This window comes from Eurosta solidaginis, chromosome X (assembly GCF_040869045.1).
Source record: "Eurosta solidaginis isolate ZX-2024a chromosome X, ASM4086904v1, whole genome shotgun sequence".
Lineage (NCBI taxonomy): Eukaryota > Metazoa > Arthropoda > Insecta > Diptera > Tephritidae > Eurosta > Eurosta solidaginis.
The window spans coordinates 45874352-45889934 of record NC_090324.1 but is presented as its reverse complement, the minus strand read 5'-3'; the positions used below and the strand labels follow the sequence as shown (position 1 = coordinate 45889934).

General features: G+C 40.0%; 1 protein-coding gene and 2 pseudogenes across 1 annotated transcript; 2 read left to right on the top strand and 1 right to left on the bottom strand.

Annotated features, from left to right (window-relative positions):
- The first annotated feature begins 4025 nt into the window (after positions 1-4025).
- Positions 4026-12431, top strand: LOC137234898 (protein hu-li tai shao-like; annotated as a pseudogene).
- A 14-nt stretch (positions 12432-12445) lies between these two features.
- Positions 12446-15050, top strand: LOC137234897 (uncharacterized; annotated as a pseudogene).
- LOC137234410 (glycerol-3-phosphate acyltransferase 3-like) lies at positions 13154-13909 on the bottom strand. Its single transcript, XM_067757969.1, has 3 exons — positions 13698-13909; positions 13250-13663; positions 13154-13175 (listed from the first exon to the last, which is right to left on the bottom strand). Exons 1-3 carry the CDS (start codon positions 13907-13909, stop codon positions 13154-13156), a joined length of 648 nt encoding a protein of 215 aa, XP_067614070.1.
- Positions 15051-15583: the final 533 nt, after the last annotated feature.

Below are 15583 nucleotides of genomic sequence, written 5' to 3'. Positions count from 1 at the left end.
TAGCCTTTCAGTAAGGTGTGAGACCTTAGCAAGGAGGCTTTTATTTGAAAAGGCCCCGCAAAGTCGACACCGGTAGTGGTGAAAGGCGGAGCATATGTGCATCGTTCCGGGGGCAAAGCCGCCATGATTTGCGATCGCATTTGCTGCTTGTGGAGGGTACAAGTTTTGCACTGATGTATGCATCTCTTTATGAGTGGTTTAAGTCGTGGAATATAGAGATCCTGTCTGAGGCATTGCTGCGTGAGGGGGAGCGGGGGCATTTGCTTGTTTAAGCAAGTGAAGCTGGTCTTCTATCTGGGCTTTTGTGTCTTCGTATGCTATGAGACAGGACCTGTATATGCTATTAGCAGATGTTGGAAAATCTTCGGGCAGGTCCTGATCTGGGGTTTCGACAATCTTATCGAAGACTGTTTGGACTCTATTCCAAAATTTGTCTATATTGGCGTTTTTTATTTTGAGTGAGGACTCCGTGCCGAGCACAATATTCGAAAAAATTGTCCGTTTCGGATGTAAATTTTTTGGGGGCAGACGAGATTTTAAATTTTTTAACTCCTTGAGTTTTGGAGCCACCTTTTTTGGTTTCATCGTCACTCATTTTTAAGCTTTGTTTTATGTCGCTTAGAGTTGAGAATTAACAAAAAATTTAACTTCAGAGAGAAAACTTTTTTTTTTTTTTTGAAGAGAGAGTATTTGCTTTTAACTATGTGAGGGAGTTACGTTTAAATATTCACGTTAAATAGCAAGAGAGAATACTTTTCAAAACCAAAAAAAGTTTTTTAGTTAAATTTATTTGAGGGGTTTGAGTATGTGTAAAACCTAATAGGGAGAGGGGGACAAATTTCCGAAGTAAAGAGGTTTTAATTAATTTGAAATTTGAGGGTATGACGAGACAAAGTTGACCACTGTGCCGCGGTGCACTGTATTTAAAATGTATATATGCGTGAGGGTTAAATATACGTGGGAAAAATACAAATATATATATATGTAAATATGAGTAATTATTTTTTAAGATTTTCACTATCGATATTTTTGTGGACTGTATAAATGGGGATACAGAGTGAAATACTAAATTACTCGGGAAAATTTTTTAGCTTTACACAAGAGAGATATATTTTTCAAACGCTAGTGTACGCACTGAACCACTCTTGTACCACTGTATGAGATTTTGTTTCACCGCTTATGTCACTTTCTTGTATACGCAAATGAGGAAACCGAGAAAATTTGCTTGCGTTTTTTTTTTTTTCAATGGGGATAAATCAGAAGTTAGCAGAGGTTGTGCAATATATTTAATTAACGACAAGAGATATTTTAATTTAAAATGAGGAAATTTTAAATTATTAAGAGATTTGTCGCATTAAAATATAAGGGGTGCTTTTAGCAAGTGTGCCCACTGTAGCTAACTACTGAGTTTTTCTTATTTTGCTTTGCACATATACCGTACTGAGTTTTGCAATATGGGGTTATTGCTATATGTATATATATATATATATATACGAAATGGTATGTGCAATTTTAGTGGGAACTTGAGAAAATTTGGCGGGAAATGAGGATTATTGGCGGGAAATTCTAATCCTCGAAAATGAAAATTGCCTTGATTTTTCTCTTTTATGTATATTTTTCCGTGTTTAGGGTGTATTCAAATGTCATTTAATACTCACGGTTTTTTGGCAAATGGGTATTTTTTGTTTTTCCTGCGCTGGTTTCCCTAGTGGCGTCGAAGGACCACTGTTTAGGGAGCTGGAAGTACAAAATTTACCTGCTTTTATTTCTGCTGTGGGATGTAGCTGTGGTGGCGATGATGGTGGTTGTGATATGGCGTTTGGATGTTGCAGGCGGTTGAAGTTGGTGGCGGTGGCTCCTGAGCTGGATAATATGGCGTTCAGTTGGTCTGCAGCGGGTTCGGCTAAAAATTGTGTAAAAGCTAACTTATGCTTTTATTTCTACTATTATAGCGGCCGTATAGATATTGCATATAACGTTGGTTCAAGCTAGCAAATAAGGCTGTTAACACTTAGGACTTCACTTCGCATATAGCTTACTAGTCCAGATTCATCAAGAGTTATGCACCATAAAAAAAGTTATTAATGTTCAACGAGGATTCTTATACTGATTTTCACTTCAATAATTGCTTATTTTCCGTGATCACCTCACCAAATCAAATAAATAATATTATGCAGTGAAACTATTTCTTTTAATGTATTTTTCTTTAAAAAGAGACTTTACAAATTTTTGTGTCACACCGAATGGAGAAAATTTCGAATAAGTAAAAATAAAAAGAAATGTCAAAAACAATAATATAAATGTATGTATGTACGTACATAGTCACATCTGTCAACCCATTGTTGGGGTTGCCAGAGAGGTGAAATACGCTCGCGTGTTAGCGTAAAATACAAACATTTCAAATTCTTAAGTTTAATAAATATGTACGTAATATATGATATTACGTATTTGTACGTGCAAATAATTCAGAATGCGTACTTATACGTAAAAGGTACATATATCAATAAATTCAATATAAAATTCAGGTAAATTCAGGTTTAGGTTTCCTTAAGCCTAATTTCTATTAAATAGAAGGGTTGGCTGTTGGCGACTACGACAGTCGCTCAAACAATGATATTATTATCACTAGGAATAGTATTAACAAAGCCATTACAAGTTTATTTCTTCTTAACGTTATTTAAGTCTATATGTAATGCCAAAGACTCTACGGCAAAGTAATATCTTCTTCGCAGATCGGAGATGATTTAAGTGAGTACGAATAGTCGCAGAGGTCGCACAATTAAACATAGAAACATAATTAAAATATTAATGCTGCACAACGAGACGGTAAAAATTGCAAATAAAATAATTCCAATTGGTGTGAAGAAAAAATTATATAATACTTCCATTGCCAGCTTTAAGTACTTTTCGTCATTTAACAGGTCTGCAAAGTGTGTACATTTTTCATGATTTGCCAAGAGACTCATGCATAAATCCATTATGACTGTAATGCTTTCATTTTTTGTTGTCGTAAAATTTTGTACACGATCTATTAAAGATATGAACAAGTTATCTATTGTGAAATTTTCACCAGTATTAGTCTCATCGGGTATAGGTACAATGGCAATCTCCTGTACCGTCGCAGATGGAGTTGGTTTAGAACTAGGAGCTACAATTGTTGCGGTCTCCTGTATCGTCGCATATGGAGTTGCTGTAATAGCTGTTTCTGTAGTTTTTGTTTTGTTGTTTTGTTTCAGATGTTTCTTTTCATATCATACTGTCTACCATGCAATATATGATCGGGATAATATACGATGCTGTGTGGAATTTCATTTTGCCGAGGTTGTTCTTATATTAACAATTGATAGACGTTGGACCAATTTCAACCAAAATTCGCAATATACCAAGGACAAATTTGATGTCGGCTTTCCTCTTAATTGATGCGTAACTTTGCAGATAGTCCAAATAGTTAAATTGTTTAAAGTATTGATCGCAAATTTGCCAAACTTGTACAATTCTATGCACCATATGTTGACTGAGTAGAACTTGATTTGTATTTGAGAATTTAAACTCTGTAAATTTGTAGTCGCATGCCTTTCTTAATAGATTATATATTTTTTGAAATTCTTTATTGATTGTTTTACCCTTTGCGATTTTTTCAAATAGCTTATATATAATGGGAATTAGATTTTTTTCGTCAGCGGTACGCATCAGACTGGCCTGTGCATTCGTTATAAGTTGAACATTTCCCTCAATTGCCATCTCAAAATCATCAGTTATAATATCGTGCCCAATATTGACATTTTTGAAGCGTTTCGTGCTTGTTTTGCAAAGATTGTTTTGGAAAGGATTTACGCGTTAAATGATTACCAAACGCGTGTAGATAATACTGAAAATCTTGTATACTCTCATCGACACAATTGAATGTACTGTAATGTAAATCTGGTATGTTGTTCATTTCTTACTGTTCTATATATGAAAAGACGATATAAAACGCACTCAATGCCATTATAAATATAAATGGAGCTGCCAATTTGATATATACAATGAGTATTACGAGAAAAATTATAATTAAAGTAAACAGTGCAATTTGTGCGTATTGCGTACGTTTTCGAAAGGATTGTGTGTATACCGAGTACTCATCCATACACTTGAGATAGATATTCTCGTCTATTTTCAAATATTGATCTGTAATATCGGATGATAGAACATTTTCGTCATTCCAGTTTATGTTCAATCCATTTGAGTTGACACGCAATGAGAATATATATTCGGATACCCATTCGTAAGCATTGTCATTATCCTGATTATATTGTGTTACCGCATTGACGGGTATCATGTATTTGTAATTTTTTAGTCTTGGATGCATTTAAGTTTCATATTTCCGATTGGAGTGTTTGTCCATTGTTCGTGTAATTTTAAATATTCATGTTTAGGCCCAATGCCTAACTTTTATCTGATTGACGGCGCCCCTCCCTAACGTTTTAATAATATTTCCAGCCACCCCCACTCTCGCGCTGCATTTGTGTGCATGCATGCACATGCATGCGTTTCATACGCATGCACGTGTGTGTGCGGGTTGTCAGCACCCATGCACGTATATGTGGGGGTTGTTGTGTGTGTGGCTTTTTTCCCCTCCTTAATACCAGAGGACTTTTTCGCGTCTTAGCGGTTGTCCTCAACGGGATAACCGGCCTCTTTCTCGATTAACCGCCAAACAGTTCACATCGCCCAGGATCATCACCGCCAGCATTTTGTACGTTAAGGTAACATTATACCTATTGTATATTTTTCTTTTCACTTTGGAATTAAACATTATTTTATAACGAGGAATTCCTCTTTTGCGTTCTTCTTTATTTATTCCGAGTGACCCATCCATTCCGAGATCGACCCGTGTGCGCCTACCCACTGCCGGTTTCAGACGCACCCAGGCCGAACATTGGTCCTTACTCCCCCAAAAAGGAACTAAAAGCACCTACAAATTACAGTCCACAACGCAGCACAATTTTGGCTACTAGACAATTTGCCGCAGGAGTTTGCCTAATAAAAATTTATTTGCCACCAATTGTTGACAAGGAAAAAGTTGGAGCTCTTATATTAGACAAATACCAGAGCCACAGCACATTTTGCCTACAAAAAATTTGTTTGCCACAACACATATTAGCAGAGCCACCGGAGCCACAGCACAAAGAGAAGTAAGTTTATATTTCTTGCCACTTTTTTTTTGAGTGTTGTTTTTTTTGCAAAATAAAGAAAAAAAACCCCGTGCAGTGCGCGAAAAATTGAAAGTAAAAGTGAAAACTGTGAAGTGATTTAGTGAGCACCACTTTATTTTTCTAATTTCAAAGGTTAAATCACTCGGTTTGTTAGCCTTTATTTTCAGTCCTTGTGATTATCTGGTCTATCCCCCACCAGTGGTAAGGTTTTCCAGACACAACACAAGGAAGAGGGCAACCTAACCTCACTTTCCGCACCATACTAAATAGGTTTTAGTTGTTTTTTTTGTACTTCACAAACACGAAATTAAGTTCACTTTAATTAATTAATCCGGTGCTCACTTCACTTTTTAAACACTTTTTACACTTTTTTGGCGCTTGTTTTGCAATATCGCACGCATTTTTTCACTTTCACAAAAATACACCCATTATTTGTGGAGGTGGCGAGTGGTCCTCTTTTTTGTTGTTGCCGCTGAGACAAAAAGTCTGTAAATTAAACCTTTTTTCTGTTGTCGCTGCTGTGACAAACAGTCCATAAAATAAACCCTTTTCGTTGTCGCTACCAAGACAAAAAGTCTGCAATAAACAAAATAAATAATAAACTCGAAGTTCAATAGTTTTTATTTAGGGCTGGGCAGGCATATTAACTCAGAAGAGTTCTATTTTTCTAATCGGAAATTTTCTCGTTAATAAACGTAAATAAAACAATGGAAACCTACATCCGTTTAGCAGAATCAATCGCAGAGTTTGATAAAGATTACAGCCTTATTCCGGAGAGCGACCATAGCAAACACACCCTTGCAATACAGCAGGAAGAGTTGCGGCTCTTGTGGAAGAAGGTAAAGTCTGCGTTTGATTCGCTATTGGGATCTGATGAGGTGTCAGCGGATGACGTTATGGCGATCAGAAAGAAGCAAAAGGCAGCATACGCAATCTACGTGCGATGTTCAGCGTCTATATCTGCTGAGGCAGAAAAATACAAGGAGGATGAAAAGAACGTCAACCCTGAGCAAGGACCTCATGCGCATAAAATTCGCCTCCCTGCTTGCGACACGGAAGTTTTTAAAGGGGATTACCTGTCTTGGCCAACTTTTCGCGACCTTTTTACGGCAATTTATATAAACAATTCCAGCTTGAAAGGGGTGGAAAAGTTATTCCATCTCAACAACAAAACGCAGGGCGAAGCAAAAGATATCGTTAAAAAATGCCCCCTCACAAATGAAGGTTTCGATATGGCCTGGAAAAGCTTGTGTGAAAGATACGAAAACAAATACACAAAAAACGTATCTTAGTTAACACACAACTACAAATTTTATTTAACTTAAAAAAGGTAGAAAGTGAGTGTGGCAGTTCAATAAAAAAGCTGCAAAATGATATAAATAATTGTATTTCATCCCTCAAATGCCACAAAACTTACACTTCCAATTGGGATGCAATCCTGACCTATCTATGCTCAACCAAGTTACCAGAGAGCACGCTGGCTCTTTGGGAGCAAAGTATAGACCATAAAATGGACATATCCAAGTGGGAGGATATGGATAAATTCCTGTCTAATCGGTTTCAGACACTTGAAACAGTGTCTGATTTTACAGGGCATGCCACTTCGAAAGTGCAAAAACCAAACGCGTCGCGACAATCAACGGAAACCCCTACGAAAACACTTGGTGCTTTTCAAACGAAAGTATCCAAGCAAACAATAAAATCATTTTGTAAAATGTGTAAATCCCCTGAACACAGATTACGCAACTGTTCACGCTTCTGCGACTTAACCCCAGTAGAAAGGATTAAATTTTTAAAATCCACAAGTGGCTGCCTGAATTGCTTATCCCCAGGACACACCGTGACGAAGTGCACCAGTTCCTACAACTGTTCCAAATGCCACTCTCGTCACCACACGCTCCTGCATGCGGATACATCTCAGCACACGGCTGTACGCAATCCTTTCAAAGATGCGGTTAATAGCCCAACAACTTCGGCACAGGCGCGGCAATCTGCGAACCAGAATGTAAAATCCTGTCATGCCAATTCCAGCACAGGCGTGCTATTAGGAACTGCTCGCGTACACATTCGCCATAATGGTACCGACTTCTCCGCACGGGCATTAATTGATTCAGGGTCTGAATGTTCCTTTATAACTGAAAGACTGAAACGCAGAATCAATTTGCCAGCGAGAAAAATGCATGCCCAAGTTTCAGGCATCACAAATTCGGTGTCAGCCCAGGTGAAAGAAGCATCCAAAATTGAATTACGTTCACCAGTGGATGCCTGCTTCAGCCTGACTACACCCGTTCTAGTCCTAGCCAAACTCACTAGGAATCTTCCATCCTGCCATATTAACGTCATGACTATGCAGGCATTCCCAGACTTGGTTTTGGCAGACAAGAGGTTCTACATCAACGAAGATGTAGACCTCATACTTGGAGGAGACATATATCCAGTGGTCTGAAAAAGAATGTACTAAATACACTTTTGGCCCAAGAGACAGTGTTCGGTTGGATACTAACCGGTCGCATCGAAGCACCGAGTCCAACGAAGAGCATCATGTCATTCTACAACGAGGTTGCGTTGGACAACCAATTAAAAGCTTTCTGGGAGGTAGAAAATGTTCCCAAAAACAAAATGCTTAATGAAGAAGAGAGGTATTGTGAACAATTATTTAAGGACACAACAAAACGTGATGAAAGTGGAAGCTATACAGTCTCGCTACCATTCAGGCAGGATTACCCTGAGAAGATTGCATTAGGACCGTCTCTAAAGCGCGCATGTTCACAATTCTTCAGAAATGAGGGGCGATTACTGAAAAACCAAGAGTTAGGGAAAGAGTATGTTCGGGTTTATCCGAATACGAAACGCTTGGACATATGAGAAAAATTAAAAATAATGTACCATCCGACGATTCGGATAATTATTTCCTGCCTCACCACGCCGTTGTAAAGGCGGAAAGTACCACTACCAAGGTGCGCGTCGTCTTCAACGCGTCAAGTCCGACAGCAAATGGCATTAGTCTAAACGACATACTCCACCCAGGTCCAGTACTCCAAGCAGACTTGCCTATTTTAATTTTACGTTGGCGACTGTATCGCTTTGTCTTTAATAGTGACATAGAAAAGATGTATAGGCAAATTTGGGTGACCGATAATCACGCCAAATTTCAAAGAATTGTCCATCGAACATCCCCCAACGAACCCATCAGTCTTTACGAACTAAAGACTGTCACATTTGGTGTAAACTGCGCCCCCTACCTCGCGATACGGTCACTTCTACAATTGGCTAATGATGTAGAAAATACCCACCCAATAGCATCGGGTATATTACGCGAAAGTATGTATGTCGATGACGTTTTATCTGGATGGCATACAATAGCGTCAACTATCAAAGCAAGGAACGAGATTCGCGAAGCATTACACTCAGCTGGCTTTCCATTGCGCAAGTGGACATCCAATTGTGAGGAAGTCCTTCAGGACATCCCCCAAACGGATTTGCTCAGCGAGGACTTCCTAGCGTTTGAAGAGGCTAGCTCGGTGAAGGCACTCGGAATACGATGGAACGCGCATTCAGACATGTTTTACTTCACCGCAGGAGTTTTAGAGAAGGGCGAGAACATCACCAAACGCGCAATCCTATCCGCTATAGCCAAACTTTTCGACCCTTTAGGCTGGCTTGCACCAATGGTCATAGTAGCAAAAATATTAATGCAGAATATTTGGTTAGAAGGCACCGCATGGGATGAGCCTGTCTCACCAAATACATTAGAACGGTGGAAAACCTTCACCCAACACTATGGCGAAATAGATAACATACGGATACCGCGGTGGGTAAATTTTTCCCCGGAAGGCGAAATACAAATCCACGGCTTCTGTGACACTTCCGAGAAAGCATATGCTGCAGCGATATATATGCGCGTAAAAAGAGACGATCAGGTTTTCATTCACTTACTCTTAGCAAAAACCGGAGTAGCCCCAGTGAAAACCATCTCGCTACCACGTTTAGAACTCTGCGGCGCCGTGCTTCTCGCAGAAATGATGGAATCAATATTCCGAAATATTCATTTGGGACCCGTAAAAGTTCACCTCTGGACGGATTCAACCATCGTACTCGCATGGATAAGAAAGCCGCCCTGTTCCTGGTCAACCTTCGTCGCACACCGAATCACTAAGATCATCGATATGGTCGGTAGCAAGGACTGGCTTCACGTGGACTCGGAATCTAATCCAGCGGATCTAGGAAGCAGAGGACTACTTGCATCAGAGTTGACCAACAATTCGTTGTGGTGGCAGGGACCTTCTTGGCTGCAAGAAGACAATTCCCACTGGCCAGCACAAGAGACCGAATACAAAACGTCCGTTGAGGAAAAGAGGGCACAAACATATGCCACGACAAAGGTAGATCATGTAGATATTCTCGATCGTTTTTCAAATTTACCCAGGGCTTTGAAGGTTCTATCCTATGTTAGGAGATTTTATAAACGAACTCACCCAAAAACTAAAGCAATGTTCCCCGAAAAGTCGTGCATAATCTCAGCCGATGAGATTAAGGCAACGACTCAAGCATTAATACGAGTCTGCCAGAAACAATTTTACGGGACAGAATATTTAAAATTAAAAAATAGGGAACCTATCGATCGCAAGAGTGAAATACTGTCCCTAAATCCATATATCGACAAAGATGATTTTATTAGAACAGGGGGGCGTCTAGGGGCGTCAAAAGACATGTGATACAACGAGCGTCATCCGATCATCTTGCCTTACAATTGTAGGCTGTCTCGCCTTACCGTTATGATGGCTCATCATGACTCCCTTCATGGCGAGAACCAGCTCATGCTCCGTCTCATCCGAACCCAATACTGGATACCGAATGTCAAGACCATGATCAGAGCTATCATCCACAATTGCAAAACCTGCATTATTCACCGAAAGCAGGCACAGTCCCAACGTATGGGGACCCTTCCCTGCGAGCGGACTACTTTTACCCGCGCGTTCACCAATACCGGGGTAGACTTTGCAGGGCCTTTCGACATCAAAAGCTACCGCGGTAGGGGATGTCGACTGTCAAAAGGCTACGTATGCCTTTTCGTCTGTTTTTCCACTAAGGCCATCCACTTAAACCCCACTAGTGACCTTAGTACCCCAGGCTTCCTCGCGGCCTTTTCGCGTTTTATCGCGAGAAGAGGATGTCCGAAGAACATCTACTCCGACAATGGTACGAACTTTGTCGGAGCTTCCAGATCTCTACGATCGGAATTTAAAGCCTTTCTGGCCGAAAGCCGAGACAAAACAGTCTCAAATTACAACCATCAAGCATTAAGCTGGCATTTTATTCCCGCCGCTGCTCCACATATGGGCGGCTTGTGGGAGGCGGGAGTGAAGAGCTTCAAAAGCCACTTCAAAAAGATCGCATCTCCCCATAAGTACACCATGGAGGAGTTCCAAACCATTTTGTGCAGGATTGAGGCGTGCCTCAACTCGCGCCCACTCAGTCCAGGGTCGAATGACCCAACGGATCTGGAACCACTAACCCCAGGACATTTCCTAACGGGCAGCCACCTACTGGCTCCGCCAGAACCAGATGCTAGTGAGAGCGCTGCCTCGATGATAAATCGGTGGCAGAAACTCAAAGCCCTCCATCATACATTCTGCAAGCGATGGAAGGTGGAATATCTATCCGAACTTCAAAAACGAGTGAAGTGGAAGCATCCCAAAGAAAATATACACGTGGGAGATCTAGTTGTCATCAAAGAGGACAACTTATCTCCCAACGAATGGAGGTTAGGCAGAGTCGTCAACGTACACCCCGGCGAAGATAACCGAGTACGTGCAGTCGACCTCATAACCGAGAAGGGTCAAGTCAGACGACCTTTGGTCAAACTGATCCTTCTTCCCACGGAGATAGATTGTGCGAGGACCAAAAGCTTCGCTTAACAATCCCCCCGTTCCTCCACATCCCTCCGTTCAAAAAAAAAAAAAAATAATAAAATATCCCACTCACTCGTTCTCCCATAACGAGGATACCAGAAAAGCCCTCACGCAGATCCCCCATCTGCCACAAAATTATATTTTTTCATTTTCAAAAAAAACCATCTCACTCACTCGTTATTCCATAACGAGTATACCAGAAAAGCCTTTACGCAGACCCTCGGTCTGCCACAGAAAACAAAGGCACTCGGCCCATAATCTTTTTTAAATTTTCAAAATTTTAAAACCCAGCGCTCGCCCACCGAGGCCAATCAACCACCCTAATGCAGATCCCCATCTGCCACAAAACACTTATTTTTAATTTTCAAAACCAAACCCCATTTCACTCACTCACCCCGAGCGAGGACACCAGAACCCTAACGCAGACTCAGGGTCTGCCACGGAACGCAGATGCACTCAGCCAAAGAACGAGGCCAAGCAATAACCTAACGCAGATTCGATTTCTTCCACAAATCCAAAAGAATTTAAACGCATACAGCCACAGATTAAAGATAATCGACGTGCTGATAAAATATCCGCAGGTCCACAATCACACATACTCGAGGGTGTTACATGGGACGAAGCTAATCGTATTAAGGAGGCCACCGTTTCACCAGCTGGCGATCATGTCGTGCTAATGGGCGCCGCCTCCAGGGGAATCATACAACGTGGCTATCAACATAATGCGGCCGTTTATAAGGCACCATATGCTAAGAATCCATTCGATAATGTAACCGATGATGAATTGAATGAATATAAGCGCACGGTAGAACGTAAAAAGAGCATTCATGGTAAATATACCGATACTGATTTCTCCGAATCAGCGCCACTAAGTTCGATGCCGATCTCAGCACCACAACAAACGAAACAAACAACAATCACACCTGCCGCAGTTAGTCAATCGGCACCAGAAGAGGTTTCAGAACACCAAGTAATGAGAATACAAACTCAGCAAGCCAACACGAAGTAGTGCTGAGCGATGCTACCAGCTACCAAAATCATAAATTATTGGCAGCAAAAACATCAACACAAATTCATAAAAATTATAACCACCATCTTCAATTAAAAACTTCTGTGCCGCAACCCTATCGCAGTTGCTCCTATTATGGTTTTAACTATCCAATTACTTATCAACCAAATATCCCAATACATCCAGCTAATTTGATCACCGCAGTACAATTGCAGCGTGAAAAGGTAATCGCCTTTATTAAGTCAACTGCAATGCGTTTAAATACAAAAATAAAGATCATAAGAGATTTTTCACTTGGTTTATGCGGAACAATAAATGTATTAGCGGAAATGATTTGTAAAAAGGACGTTATCCAATGGTTTAAAGAACTCGACAGTTATAAAAGAATTGACACAATGTGCACTTTGCTTAACATGTGTCCGCCATTTGAGTTACGTTTCTTAGGTACATGTCTAGAAGAATTAGGCCGGCGTGATTCACAAGAGCTACGCGGCATGGAATTGACGGTAAACAATCCTCAAGATTTGGCAGCTGATATAGCTGCATGTCAAAAGGCGAACCAACTGATAAGAAGATACGAGAAAAAAGGCGCTGTATTTCGCGTTAATACGGGCTTGCAATCGTACCTGCGTTACAGAGATATTCCGCACATTGGAAGGTTGGAGTGATCGTGATTTTCAAAGAATGAATGACTCAGGTACATTACAGGAACTCCCATTGGTATATACTATGGTTGCGAATCATCCCGTTTTCTCATTCGACCAACAATGCAAATGTACACAAATTTTTGAAAAGATAAGTGAAAATAAATTGGTTGTTGATGCGGATTTTCAAACACAACCACCTCCTTTACAACAACAAATGAATATGGATCAAACATTTGTAAATCCACAATTACAAGATCAACGTCAGCATTTGCCTCCGTCCCATCAAGAACTACCACAACATTTGCTCCATGCAATGCACATCCCTGGCCAACCACACCCACAGATATTAGCACCTTTGCCACACAAAAGCCACTACCCTTTGGCTTAAATTCAGCGTTGTGAATAGTAATAACTGCCGATAAAGAACGCGTCATGAGGCGAAAAGAAATTTTAAATGCTTTCTCTGCACAGGAATGTCGAAGCAACTCAAAAGGAATCAGCGAAGCTAAACTGTTAGCAATAACTGCAACAGAGACACCAACAAAGCATACAAAAATCCTTAATGGTAACAAAACGAAATAACGCACAGCAAAGCCTGTCATCCAAATCAATGTTATCGTTAGCGATATAAAGTCATATTGCCGGTTTGTGCAAGTTAGCAGATTCCAGCTTTTTAATTCCTCCGCTTCAAAACGCGATGTAACCTCATCTTCGATAATGGATTCTACTCCCGCTTTGATATACCACAGACATTTTTCCAAGTTAAAACGTATTTCTTCATCCTTTTGAGAGTTTTCATAATCAGTCCTGGAAGTGTCATTGGCTGTGGGAAGAAGTACACTATCCCTACTAATAAGCGTATTGCCGTTTGTAGTGGGTAAACTGTTTTCCGTTTTTGATGTGATATGATATAGTCATTGGACTTGGCTTCTATAAAGCAGGTGAAGCCTCCTCACCCTCTTTCTTCAGATGTTCTTTCGCTGCTGTTTCTATGCTGAGACGTCCAAACTCAAATACCTTTAGCAAAAGTTTTACATATGCTCTGCGCACACCTACAGACTTACTTATGGCAGACAAAATAATTAAAAACGAAATAAATACAATAAATGGAATGCAAAAGAAATCTAAAACTGTTGTACTAAACATCATCTCTTTTTTTTTAGCAAAACCTTATTCCTTTCAAATACTTTTAACCAATATAGAGCCTTTAACATTATGCCACATATACCGATGACATTTCTACAGGGTCTGCATAAGATAATTCAAGCAGATGGAACAATGCAACATCCTGTTCCGGTGGACCCTCATTTGATTTCCTTGAATGTCATTCCGAATGATACAAGTCCAATATTTCAACCATCTTGGCAACGGATGTATCCTCAAACTATCGAGGGTGTTATTAGCAGTGATGTGGCGGTAACCCTCTACAAACGTTAATTCGCAATGGTTACCCCCGTAGACATAAAACAGGCACCACATATACACCTTTGATACATCAACAACAACAATTAACCGTTAATCCACATTTTCAACCGGTCACAAACTATTCAACATTGGCTTATACAATGCAAAATATATCAATGTCAGAGGGAGCTATTACCGGCTTAGATACCACGTTTATACCAAGTTCAATGAATTCAAATAAAAGTGTTGGAAGTGATACAGGTAGTTCATATGGTTCATGTGGTGATGTTTCCCCACCAGAAACGCCAACACTGTCTAGTGTTTCATCAGGTTTACGACTCGGCGGTAGTGATAATTTGCATCAAAAACATTTTGGTTATAATACAAAACCAACTGGGAGTACATCAAGACTCAATGGCCGACCAGATAAATTAATTTCATCGAATGTTGCTGTAAATGCGGTTAGTACGACTGCAAGTGGTGGAATGTATAATCACCATTGCCAAATACACATCCAGCATTAACGCAACAGACTCAACCAATGTATGGTACAGAAATTATATTAGCTCCTGGCGGTAATGCAGGTGGCATTGATCTTATGCAAACAACTTCATTAGCTAATAATAATAATAGTGGTGGTGTTGGTGGTAATAATATTGCTGTTGTCACATCGAATATGGGTACAAGTAATAATAATATAGCGAATAATCCTGTATTGATGAGTTCACCAACGGCAGGTGGTGCTGTTGGTAGTATACTTACGAATATAACACCAAATTCAATTATACTACCATCGCCACATCCACAATATAATACAACGTATCCATATCAAGCCGCACCTACCACACATCAACGTTTAATGAATCATACGGGGAACGTTTAGCTGCAATTGGATAATTACGTCTACTCATCAAAAGCATATGTATAATGCGTTCGTTTCCTTTAATAAGAAATATGCTACCCAAAATTACATCTGAAAAGAAAAAAAAGAAGAAAAATTTATTGATTAATAAAAAGAAATATAATCATATGTATTTAATTAGCGAGCTTTGCTCATATTGCTTAATACAATGGTTTTTGTAATTGATATTAGAGAAAAATTGTAAGTTTACAAACGGCGATGGTTACTAGGACATGTTTCTGAATTTCACTTCTTCATCAGCTAGCTTTTCGGGAGCTGAGCGTTGAACTCGAGTCTCCAACATTCATATCAGTGCAAGCCTTTTTAGCTGCTACGCCATATGAATGTTCCGTTGTTCGCTGTACAATTGGTCTCTAAGAGTTGCCTTTTTTTGTTTATATTCCTTTTGATCACCATGTAGGCACATACAGTCTGTATGTAGTTTATTCCTAATTGTGTGGATATGATTTTTAGGCGTGCTTTTTGAAAGCTTAGTAACATTTGTTCGGATTTTT